This window comes from Suricata suricatta, chromosome X, assembly GCF_006229205.1.
Source record: "Suricata suricatta isolate VVHF042 chromosome X, meerkat_22Aug2017_6uvM2_HiC, whole genome shotgun sequence".
Classification (NCBI taxonomy): Eukaryota; Metazoa; Chordata; class Mammalia; order Carnivora; family Herpestidae; genus Suricata; species Suricata suricatta.
Window position 1 is genome coordinate 97,204,314 of NC_043717.1, and position 10,738 is coordinate 97,215,051.

The window sequence follows — 10,738 nt, forward strand, 5'->3', positions numbered from 1 at the left end:
CTAGATGTTTGTGGAAGGTCCTAAAATTGCTTGCCTTGTTTACTGGGAAAAATCAAGATATAGGAAGTGACCTTTAGGGACACTTTTACTTGGAAAATTACAACACTAGTACACATGTCAAGTCTTAAACACATTTAACATTTGCTTACTGAAAGCAATGTCATAAAGTCAAATAAGATTAACAGGTTTTACTTTTTTTCCCTCACAAGAACATAAAAATTATGGAAGGGGAACTTAACAGGAAATTTAAAAAAGGTAACACAATTTTTCCTTTTAGTAGTCCTTGGGTAGTTATGACAGAAAAGATTCCACTTTTTTGTTTGTTTCTTTGAATGGGGAATTTTGGTCCAAAGTTTTGTTTTGTTTTTAATATCTGCTTCTGCCTCCCCCTCTATCAGATCGGCTTCCTCCACGGCCACCACCTCTCGGTGCTCCGCGGCTTGAACTGCTGTAGGAATCGCGTGGAGGAGGGTACCCCCTTTCCATAGAAGGGGGAAGCCCTCTTTCTTGTCTGCCAACCCGATCGCGACCACTTGAGTAGAGATCACTTCGGCTGCTTGAGTAACTGTCTCGACTTCCACCATATCCGTCCCGTGAGCTGCTGTAATCGTCATAGCGACTGCTTCCACCATAAGATGGCGGGGGCCCTCGTGTGGGTGGAGCACTACGTGAGTTACCTGCAGGGTCAATGGTCAGGTAATATGGCAACACTATAAATTGTATATATACAACATTTCAATCTGAATTTACAGAATTCTTGTATTAAACGTTTACTGTCTTAACCAGGAGGTTTTAAACTCTGCCATTGCTGGCCATTAACAGGGATTTGCTCATCTGCTGAGATATGGAAATGGATGGGTTTTAACGTTTGTTTTGAAAAGACTGAAGACGGTGTGTATTTCAAGAGGATATTCCAGACAGCTTGTTATTTTATAGTAGACAGACACTTTCCATTGATAAGTTGCAATTTTGAACTGTAGACTTTCCTTCATATTGCAATGGTAAATATTTGATCTTGTTAATAAAATTTTTTTTAATTGTATTTTCACTGTTGGGGGAAAACACATAAGGCTGCCAATTTAAGCAAGCAAAATCCCCTCCAAAGCAAGCAAACAGCCTCAAAAAAAAAAAAAAAAAACCAAACGTAGGAAAAAAAAAAAAAAGCCCCTCATAAAACTAGGAAAAGCCCAGCTGATAAAGTTACCCCTTAAAAGCAAGCAAATATCCCTTAAAAAGCAAGCACCACACAGCCTAGTAAAGTGGCTCATGAACCTAAAAATTCAAGCCGGTGACAGTCAAAGACCCTCAACCAGTATCTTACCATAACTCTCATAGGAATCTCTGTAGGAGCCTCCACTCGGATGATCTGAATAGTCACGATCACGACCATAGCCATCTCTATCACTAAAGAGAAAAGACCTGTAAGCCACAGGGTAGGTCTAATTTTCAAGCCCAAGTATTCACATGTTGTGGGGGGGGCAGCAGGAGCATGTTACCTATAGCCTCTTGATGGGTAGTCATCACGTGAGCTGGAATGGCCATAATCACGGTAAGTGTAATCTCTTGGTGGTGGGGCATAGTCTCTGGTATCCCGAGAACTTGGGTAATCTCGGCTCGAATAGCTACAAAAACAAAAATTAACTGGGTTCACACTTTTGACAAGGTCTCCCTTCACCCAAAATTATGGAGCCACCCTCCTACGACACTCGTCCCTTACCTGTCTTTCGTAGAATATCCATCATCTCTTGGGGACAAATACACATCTCTACGCGAGGGCAGGGGCTCCCTTCGAGGCGGGCCTCCATAACTGTCTCTTCCCCGTGACACGGGAGCTTAAGGAAGAATAAGCATTTTTAAATAACACAGCCCACGTGGGAAGCTAAAGTGTAACTTTACGTTCGGATCATGAAAAGCAGGGCAGTTCATTCAGCCTCTATAGGACAGTACGGAACTCAGTTTCTTCTCTAAGATTTCCTATTCGCCACGGTCTCTTCAGTGCATATTAACTTGATGTACATACATCAATCACCCCTAGTCAAGGAGTCAGTTTCATAAGCCATCTCTTCTACTGAATGCTTTACTTTAGAACAGCATTTTAAAAATCCCTTCTCAATCATGTGCGGTGCCCTGGTGGCAGAATGGATTATTCTAAAAGATGCAGCATTTACCTCTTCCTCCCATCCCACTGCTGCTGCGAACTGGTCCTGAGGGGGCTGATCTTTTAGGAGGAGGACCACCACTTCGTGGTGGAGGTCCTCTTTTGACTGGAAGTGGTCCCCTGGAAGAACTCATATTAAAATTCATGGAATAACCACCATCATCTACATTAAAAGAAAAGAAAACCTGTTAATTGTCACAAGAATCACTAAGAAGCTGCACAAGTTTTCTTTGCTCTATCAACAGTGACCTTTTCAAGTTTAGTTGGGGAATCTTGCTTTAGTTTTCATTTGGAAAAGACTACCAAGCCAAAGGGAGTCTATCGAGACTAACAATAACAACCAACAGTAGGTTTTAAACTGCTTCAAAGAAAAACACAAGTGGTTTCATTTTTATATACTTAAAATTAAGACCTAGGTCAAATTGTTTCTGACAAGTTTTCTGCAATTTTCCCAAGAACTACCTAGTTTGTTGCCCATTGTTTGTTTTCATATTTAAATTATCTCTATGCCCAACGTAGGGCTCAAACCCAGAGATCTGGGGCTTTGAGCCAGCTAGTTGCCCTACCCATTGTTTTGTTTACAACATTAACTTATAATGGCTTCTAGGGCTCTCTTAAGTCACAAGGACTTTGATAAATGAAGTGTTCCCAGTATCAGATAGAGCGTTTCCACAAGTACTGCACACGTTAGTGTGAGGCTTGCGGTTCCTAAATTCCACACCAAGTCTGGGATAGACCCAAATCATTACCCATGTGCCCTCCACGTGAGGGAGGTCCCCTGGTTCCTCCACTTCCTCCTCTTCCGCCGCGAAGACCTCGTGGTGGGCCCCTGCTTCTTGGAGGTGGAGGTGGTCCACGTCTGCCACTTTCGAATGATGGTTTAGTGGCTTGTTCTACCTTGATGGCTTTTCCATCTAAGGACTAAACAACAACATAATGTAATTCCATCAACATGTAAAGAAAACTCGCAGATCCATTCACTATGCATTGGGATGCCAATGCGCCCTTCAAAATAGTTTGTAGGTAAATTTTGCTCAATAAAAAATACAGGGTCAGTTTATCCATTAGAAGTTTTTTTAGGATGACACTGAGGAGTTGAACCCAAACATAAGGCCCACTGCACTGCTGGCCAATAAAATTTTAAAAAGGCCAGTTAAGTGAACGAACTTGTCACCGAAAAGCCAAGTTTTCAAGAACATAGAGCCATGCGTTATTTTGAACTGAAAACATTTTTTAGAACACAATCCACAACTCTGCAAACTTTGAGGTCACAAATGGCTAACCATCAGATGCTTCTAGAAAGGTTTACACTCAATTCAAGAGGTACCCTCGACCAGATGTCAAGAGACCAGATTTCAAAAACGCTGTGCTAGTTTATGCACCCGTCAATGGGATCACTGTGCAATCTCACCTTTCCATTCATGTCTCTGGCTGCATCCTTAGCATCTGCGGGGCTTTCAAAGGTGACAAAAGCAAATCCTCTTGACTTGTTGGTTTCACGATCTTTCATCAACAGAACTGAAAAAACGTTGCGGGGGGGGGGGGGGGGGGGGGGGGGGGGGGGGGGGGGGGGGGGGGGGGGGGGGGGGGGAAGGGGAGTGGAGTGTTACTCTAGTTCCGAAGAAATGACCAAAGTGAGCCTATAAAATGCAAGCTCAGAACTTCTTAGAGGACAAAATGCATCATGTCCGACGATCAACGTAATCAAACTCATCACAGCTTCCATTTTCAGTTACTAACAGCCCCACATCTGCCTTCAGATAACTCACCTTCCACTATTCGTCCATATTTGCCAAATACGGCTTCAAGAGCTTTCTCATTTGTTTCTGTATTGAGGCCACCAATGAAAAGCTTTCCTGGGCGATCAGCTTCAACCATTTTTTCCCCCTGATGAGAGTCTGTTGAAAAAGAACAGCATTACCTCCCTAGAAAAAGTTCAAGTTTATGGGGCACGTGTTTTTATTAGTCTATCTTTCTTGTTACACCATAAAATCATTATTCCTTAAAATCTGAAGACACCAAAATCATTCTTGTCTTCGAAACGTCAGCAGGAAACCAATTTAAGCCGTTTAGTCACAGCCCAGTTTGCATTACACTAGTTCAAAGGGCCGACGAAGGTATCCATCCTTAACCCGCCTTGGCAATTACTAAATATTTCCTCGATGTTTGAAAAAGAACTTCTAGTTCTAATCCTACATGTGTTGCCCTTTAGTGATTCAATGACAACATCCAAATTACCCTGACGGCTTTTAAAGTGTATAGCCTCATTCAAGGTCACAGGCCAGCCGGAGGACCTCTTCCAAGAACTTTGCCTTTCCTCGTTAGGATTCCCTCGTAAATCTAAGCAGAAATTTCAAGTTTGAGGCAAGTCAGACCTCCCCTTCTCCACCGGCCCCTGCCCCCGCCGAAAAGGCTTAGAAATAAAAGAGGTTTCGGGGACGTTTCATAATAACGGAAGATGGAAGCGCGCCTTGTCTCCCTCGGCACTCCATGACTGCAGCAGAATCCAATTAAAACCCTTCATTAAAAAGCGCGTGGAAAACACAAAATGGCGACACTTGGATCCAACCCAGAAAAGCCTACATTGGGGTCAGGGGAGGAACGTTCGCTATGGGCAATGGCTGGGAACATTCGAAGGGCTTCCTCTCCGAGGCCGCCAATGAACAAGGACCCGCGTCTACGCGCACGTGCCCCGCCGTAGCACCAGCGCCATCCCAATGCAGGTACCGCGGTGGCGCGGTCTGTCCTCGTCCCGTTCCAACCCCTACCTCCGCCACAATCCCCGCGGGCGATGGCCGAACTTTCTCGCGAGGCACCCGATGGAACGCAGCCCCCACAACTGCTTCCCCCGGACGCGCTCAGCTTCAGCGAAATAGGTCGGCAGCGTTCGGTTCTTAAAATGGCGCCCGCCAACCCCCCCCCCCCATCTCCGGGGAGATAATCCCAGGTCCTAAAGTAGCAAGAACGTACGCGCAAGGGGCAAAGGAAAGGGGAACACTTACCGGAGGAGTGACAATGGGTCCAAGCTCCTACGAACTCGCTGGCAGGGACACGTAGCAGCTCGGCACGAAGCCGCCGGCTCCGAGAACGGAAGAGAAAAGCCGCTAGCACTACTGCGCAACGAGGGCGAACAAAGGAGACAGCAAACTTTATACTGCCCGGGAACGAGGCTGAAGGACCCGGATGGAAACCGAGCTTAGAATTTGAAACGCAAAGGGAGGGGGGAGTGGTTCCCAGCCTCCCCATTGGCTGTATTCTCTGTCATTCACTCTTCGCTCCGCCCCTTCCCCCGGGTCCTCCGCGGTTTTGGCCTGCGCTCATTTCTAACCGTTTCCCCAGCCCCCACCCGTGCTCCACAAACCCGCGTTTTTGCTTTCCGCTAAAATGGTTCACGGGCTGCCTTTGATGCCGGACTGAAATTTGTTGCGTACTCTAGGCGGGTCTGGGCACGATGCTAAACTTTGCAACCATTAACTCATTTAATTCTCAAAACAACGTGATGAAGGGTAGATACTCCTTACTGTGCTGATTTTTACATGAACGGGAAACAAAGAAGTTTAGATGATAAAATAGATCTTCTTGAAATATCTTCAACAAGAATTGCTAATGAACGGACACAATTCTGATAAACAAATGTCACTTGGGGAAAAATAAGCACAATACGGCGGACAGATCGTTCCTTCATATAGAACAATTTCTGAACACCTACTAATAAATGGCAGGCTCTGGGCTTGGCTGTCAGCATACAATCCAGAACAAGCGAGACAAGGGCAAGACACTTACTTCGAAAGTAAAGCTACCAAATTTGGCAAATAAAAATACAGGGTGCCCAGTTAAGTTTAAATTTCAGATACTTTTTTTCAGTATACGTATATCCCAAAATCATATACAAAACACTTCCATGTTATCTCTAATTCAAATTTAACTGGGAGTTGTGTATTTTATCTGCAGCAATCTCGTGGTGAGGGATTACAAAAATTAAAAATTTTTCTAATTTATTTTAAAATGAACGAAAAAATTTTAATCCAATTAATAAAACAATTACATATTGTGATTGGTGCCAAGGAGGAAGGTGGACGATATAGGGGAGACCAAATTCGATATTAGATGTCACATCAGGTCTGAATGGAGAAAAGAAACCAGCCGTGGGAACGCTTTCCAAGAAGAGAGCAGTAAGCGCGAACTGGAGGAAAAGAGCGTGCACCAGCAAGAGACAGACAGAGATCCAGAGTGACAGGAATTGAAGGGGTATAGAGAGCCGAGTGAGATATAGGCAGAATCTTCGAGCCCATTAAAAGATTGCAGGAGGTGTAAGTGTGGAAGAAGGAGCACCACTGGGGGTGTGTGAACAGACACTGAGAGAGGACTGGGACTTGAATTAGGGTGGTGGCAGTGCAGATGGGGAGGAAGGTGTATGTGGCAGGTAGCATGGACAGAATTTGCAATAAGAATCAGATGGGAAAGTGCTGGGTTGGAATTGAGGCGACTGAAGTCACTACAAATCAATCACTAAGTATCTGGCATAAATTGTGGTGGCCACTTACCAAAATGGTGGCCAAGGAGCAAGTTTTGGCTGGGTGGGGGGTGGGAGGTGTGAGAAACCGGATGCCCAGAGTAGAGATCAGGGCCAAATTGTCGCTTTACGTATGATAATACAAACCTTCCGAATGAATGAGACCACCAACGGAGTGAACACAATGGGAAAAGCAGGCCCAAGATCACACATCTTCAACTGTAAAATGCGTCCTATATATAGAGACAAATAACTGGAAGGAAATATGCTAAAATATCACTAGTTCATCTGGGTGGGGGTAAGGTTTATTGACAATTGTGACTTTTCTTCCTCATAGTTACGGTGACTCTGCCCACAGGTGTATTACGGTATATGCCAGGCAGGTGGTAGTAAATGATGGTCAGGGCATGGGTGAAAGCCCCAAGGAGCTTTGGAGCCAGTTCTGAATTATTAACATTACTGGAGGGAATAGTACTTAGAAGGGTAAGAATACCTGTTCTTTTATTTCCTAGCCAAATGATGACAAATAAAGCAAAAGTTCTGTCCATTTGCCTTCAGAATGAGTTACGTAAACTACTTGCTGTGGTGATAGTTGGGATTTGGCCAGGTTGGCAAAAACCACTTAAATGCCCGGCTCAGCAAGCAATCTGCACCCCCAGGAGGAACCAGGGGAAATCTCTCTCCCCTGGATTGGCTGGCACTGTCTTTCTCGGTCTTAAATCCAGACCCAGCACTACAGCGCCGTCCCCAAGGCTCCGATGCTAAGCCAGGTCTCCCCTAGCCTAGGGCGGAGCAAGGCCAACTCTATAATAAATGTCCCTGTCCCCCTGGGTCTCAAGAGGGAAATGTGCATCTATGGGAACCAGATCAGTCTGGTCTTTGAAATTAGTTCCCAGGGAGTGTGGAGGTGGCGGAACAGGACTTCCGAGAACAAGAAGCCAGAGCGGGGAGGTGGGGAGTGGGGGAGAAGGGGGAGGGGGTCGTCCAGGGAATTGCAAGAGGGCATCCGTAGGACTGTGGTGCAAGCCAGGACACAGAGGACAAAAGAAGAAGCTGGACAGGGGGATGCAGGGCCTACTGACTAGATCCGGGCGGCAATGAAGAAGGGAGCCTTTTGAAGAGGTGGAGCAAGGTAATCAGATTTCATCTTGAAGAGATCACTGTGACTGCAGTCCGGAGACTATACTGGGGGAGGGACAGCCGGAAGCAGAGGACTGCTGATGTAATCCTGGGGAGGGGAGGGGGGCCGGCCGAGTGTGGGAGAATCTGGCCAAGGACAGCCCCTAAAGCGGGTCTCACGCTGCCCAAAGCTAATCTCTGAAACCCATCCCTCCCCCTCGTGGATCCTCTAGAATTTTCCCTTTGCTTCTTTCTTTCGACTTCCTCCTTTGGATTATCATTAAATATAGTTATACTTTCTCTTTACTCTGATTTTTCCCTCGGCCGTCCGTTTGTTTCCCTCCAGATGCCTTCTCAATGACTGGCTGACAGACTGAGTCAAGCACTAGTAATTCACCGTTTGGTATACTTGGAAATATAATCAGTGTCAAATAAATGTTTGCTGAATGACTTGCAAGCGCTTTTTATTCTCCTTGATGCTTAGTATGAGATGGTGTGTAACAAGTATTTAATGAATACCGGTGGCCTTGTCTTAAATCTTAGTTTGCCCACAAAGGGTTCACACTTTTTACTAAAACAAACACCACCGACAACAAAGCACTCCACGGTTTTAAAAGCTTCAAACAATTAAATGATTGAGAAAGAACCTTAATTTAATTAAAGAAAGTGTTCTCAAGAAACAAACTTCGGTCATCAAATTAAGGATCACTGTGAGATGAGCCAAGTGAAACTCTCTGGCAGGCTTGCATCTTTACATGAAGGGTGGGTGCAAGGTCACTCTGCATCCGGTTACGCCTGTTTTCCCAACTACAGAAAGATCTCCTGCCACGTGTTCTAAAAATGTCTGTTATCTGGTGTCAAGCAAGGAAAAAGAAGGGAGGGAAGAACTGTATGTGATTAAAGATTGGGAGACTTTCCAACCCACTTAAACTAGCCACTCTCTGGAAGATAGCCTACTTAGCTACAGTAAGTGAGAAATAGAAACTTTTTCAACCAATGTATGGCTGGTATCTCTATAAACTGGCTGAATGAGTGAAGATCAAATTCCACTGGATCTTTCTCAATAATGAAGGAGATAATGAGGGTCTTTTAAATGTTTATTTATTTTTGAGAGAGAGAGAGAGAGAGAGAGAGAGAGAGAGAGAGAGAGCGAGCGAGCAGGGGAGGGGCAGAGAGAGAGAGAGGAGAGACAGAATCCCAACCAGGCTCCACTGAGGGCAGAGCCTGCTACCGGACTCAAACTCATGGAATGTGAGATCATGACCTGAGCCGAAATCAAGAGTTTGGACGCTTAAATGACTGAGGCATCCTGGTGCCCCAGGAGATAATGAGTTTTAACCAAACCTAATACTTGATTAAAATGAACTAAAGTATGTCTTAAGAAACATTTCAAATGAGGGTTTGAGAATAATGGGTTTTGCAATAAATTGTGTTAAGACTATAAGCCATTTGAAGCAGTGGAGGGTGGAATCTGGATTCCTGCCACACTTTTTATTTCAAAGTAAATTCCAGCTAGGCACCTGGGTGCCTCAGTCAGTTAAGCTTCCAACTTCGGTTCAGGTCATGATCTCCTAGTTTGTGGGTTCGAGCCCCGCATCAGGCGCTGTGCTGACAACTCAGAGCCTGGAGCCTGCTTCAGATTCTGTGTCTTCCTCTCTCTCTGCCCCTCCCCTGCTCATGCTCTGTCTCTCTGTCAAAAATAAATACACATTTAAAAAAATTTAAAAAAAAACAAAATAAATTCCAGCTCAAAGACTGAAATAGAGAACCACTGAAGTATTAGAAAAAAAATGGGTAGGCGCTTTTATAATCTTGCCATGTAGAACACCCATCCATTCATTTATTCGCTTAGCAAATACTTGTTCAAATACAGTGTCTATTCTGTGCCAGCCCTGTTTCAGTGGTGGGAACGCACCAGTGAACAAAAAGATAAGCGTGCTTGCCTCCCTGGAGCTAACGTTTGAACTTGAAAACTGCTATGCAAGAACCAGAGTATAGAAAGGAGCAAGGGCCCCGAGTGTGGACTGGAAGGGTGGAGACATTGAAAGAGTGGATCACAACCGGCTTCACTGAGGTAACATTTGAAGCAAAGACAAAGGAGGGAGGAAGCCGTGTGGATATCCCGGGGGGAAAGTATGTCAGAAAAATCGAAGCCTATTCCTGCCATGTTCTAAGAACAGTGAGGAGGCCAATCTGGCCGAAACTGGGTGAGGGAACCCAAGAGCGCTAGGAGAGGATGAGAATCAGCAGAGGGGCTGATCGTGTAGATTTTTGTGGACCATGGAAAAGACTTGACATTTGTTGGAAAGGAAAAATAATTCTCCTTCTAGCCTTCTAAATTCTTGGCTGAGGACAAGTCCCCTCACCCCATAATTAAAGATAGATGAACAGGATAAAAACAAATTTAATAACATGTATACCTCCTATATGCATGGGAAAAACCCAGAAAATCTGAATAATTCTATTCAGATAGAGGTCTGTATAGAATAGACTAGAATGGAATAGACCTAAAAAGGTCTGAAAAGGTCCTAGTCGTCATTTTAAGTACCATCTTCAGCTAACAAGAAAAAAATGTTGGGGATGGGGAGTCAGTTATGCTAAGCTAGCATGCAGCGCATAATAAACAGGGTAGGTTGTTATGCAGATTTAAGTCATTACCTTCTCCTTTGGTAAGAGTTTCTAGAGATTTAGTGTCATCCTTCTCTTCCAGGTACTCGGAGACAGATTCCCTCAAAAATATAGGTTCCCGGGGTGCCTGGGTGGCTCAGTCGGTTAAGCCTCCGGCTTCGGCTCAGGTCAGATCTCACGGTCGTGGGTTCGAGCCCCGCATCGGGCTCTGTGCTGACAGCTAGCTCAGAGCCTGGAGCCTGCTTCCAGTTCTGTGTCTCCTTCTCTCTCTGCCCCTCCCCCTCTCATGCTCTGTCTCTCTCAGTATCAAAAATAAATAA

General features: G+C 45.0%; 1 protein-coding gene and 1 non-coding gene across 2 annotated transcripts; both read right to left on the bottom strand.

Moving 5' to 3' along the window:
* Positions 1-281: 281 nt before the first annotated feature.
* RBMX (RNA binding motif protein X-linked) lies at positions 282-5,330 on the bottom strand. The gene is made up of 9 exons (XM_029930397.1): positions 5,161-5,330; positions 3,928-4,056; positions 3,570-3,676; positions 2,908-3,079; positions 2,169-2,321; positions 1,718-1,832; positions 1,497-1,622; positions 1,322-1,404; positions 282-677 (listed from the first exon to the last, which is right to left on the bottom strand). The coding sequence occupies exons 2-9, from the start codon at positions 4,034-4,036 to the stop codon at positions 367-369; spliced, it is 1,176 nt and encodes a 391-aa protein (XP_029786257.1). The 5' UTR covers positions 4,037-4,056; positions 5,161-5,330; the 3' UTR covers positions 282-366.
* On the bottom strand, positions 3,810-3,878 carry LOC115284507. Its single transcript, XR_003905253.1, has one exon. It is a non-coding gene; the product is annotated as a small nucleolar RNA SNORD61 (small nucleolar RNA).
* Positions 5,331-10,738: the final 5,408 nt, after the last annotated feature.

Bases quoted from the DNA above. Each gene is read 5' to 3' on its own strand.
- RBMX (XM_029930397.1), bottom strand. From the start codon at position 4,036: ATGGTTGAAGCTGATCGCCCAGGAAAGCTTTTCATTGGTGGCCTCAAT. The intron at 1,623-1,717 runs GTAAGGGACGAG...TTGTTTTTGTAG, and splicing joins GGATATTCTACGAAAGACAG to CTATTCGAGCCGAGATTACC. The intron at 678-1,321 runs GTAAGATACTGG...TTGACCCTGCAG, and splicing joins AGATTCCTATGAGAGTTATG to GTAACTCACGTAGTGCTCCA.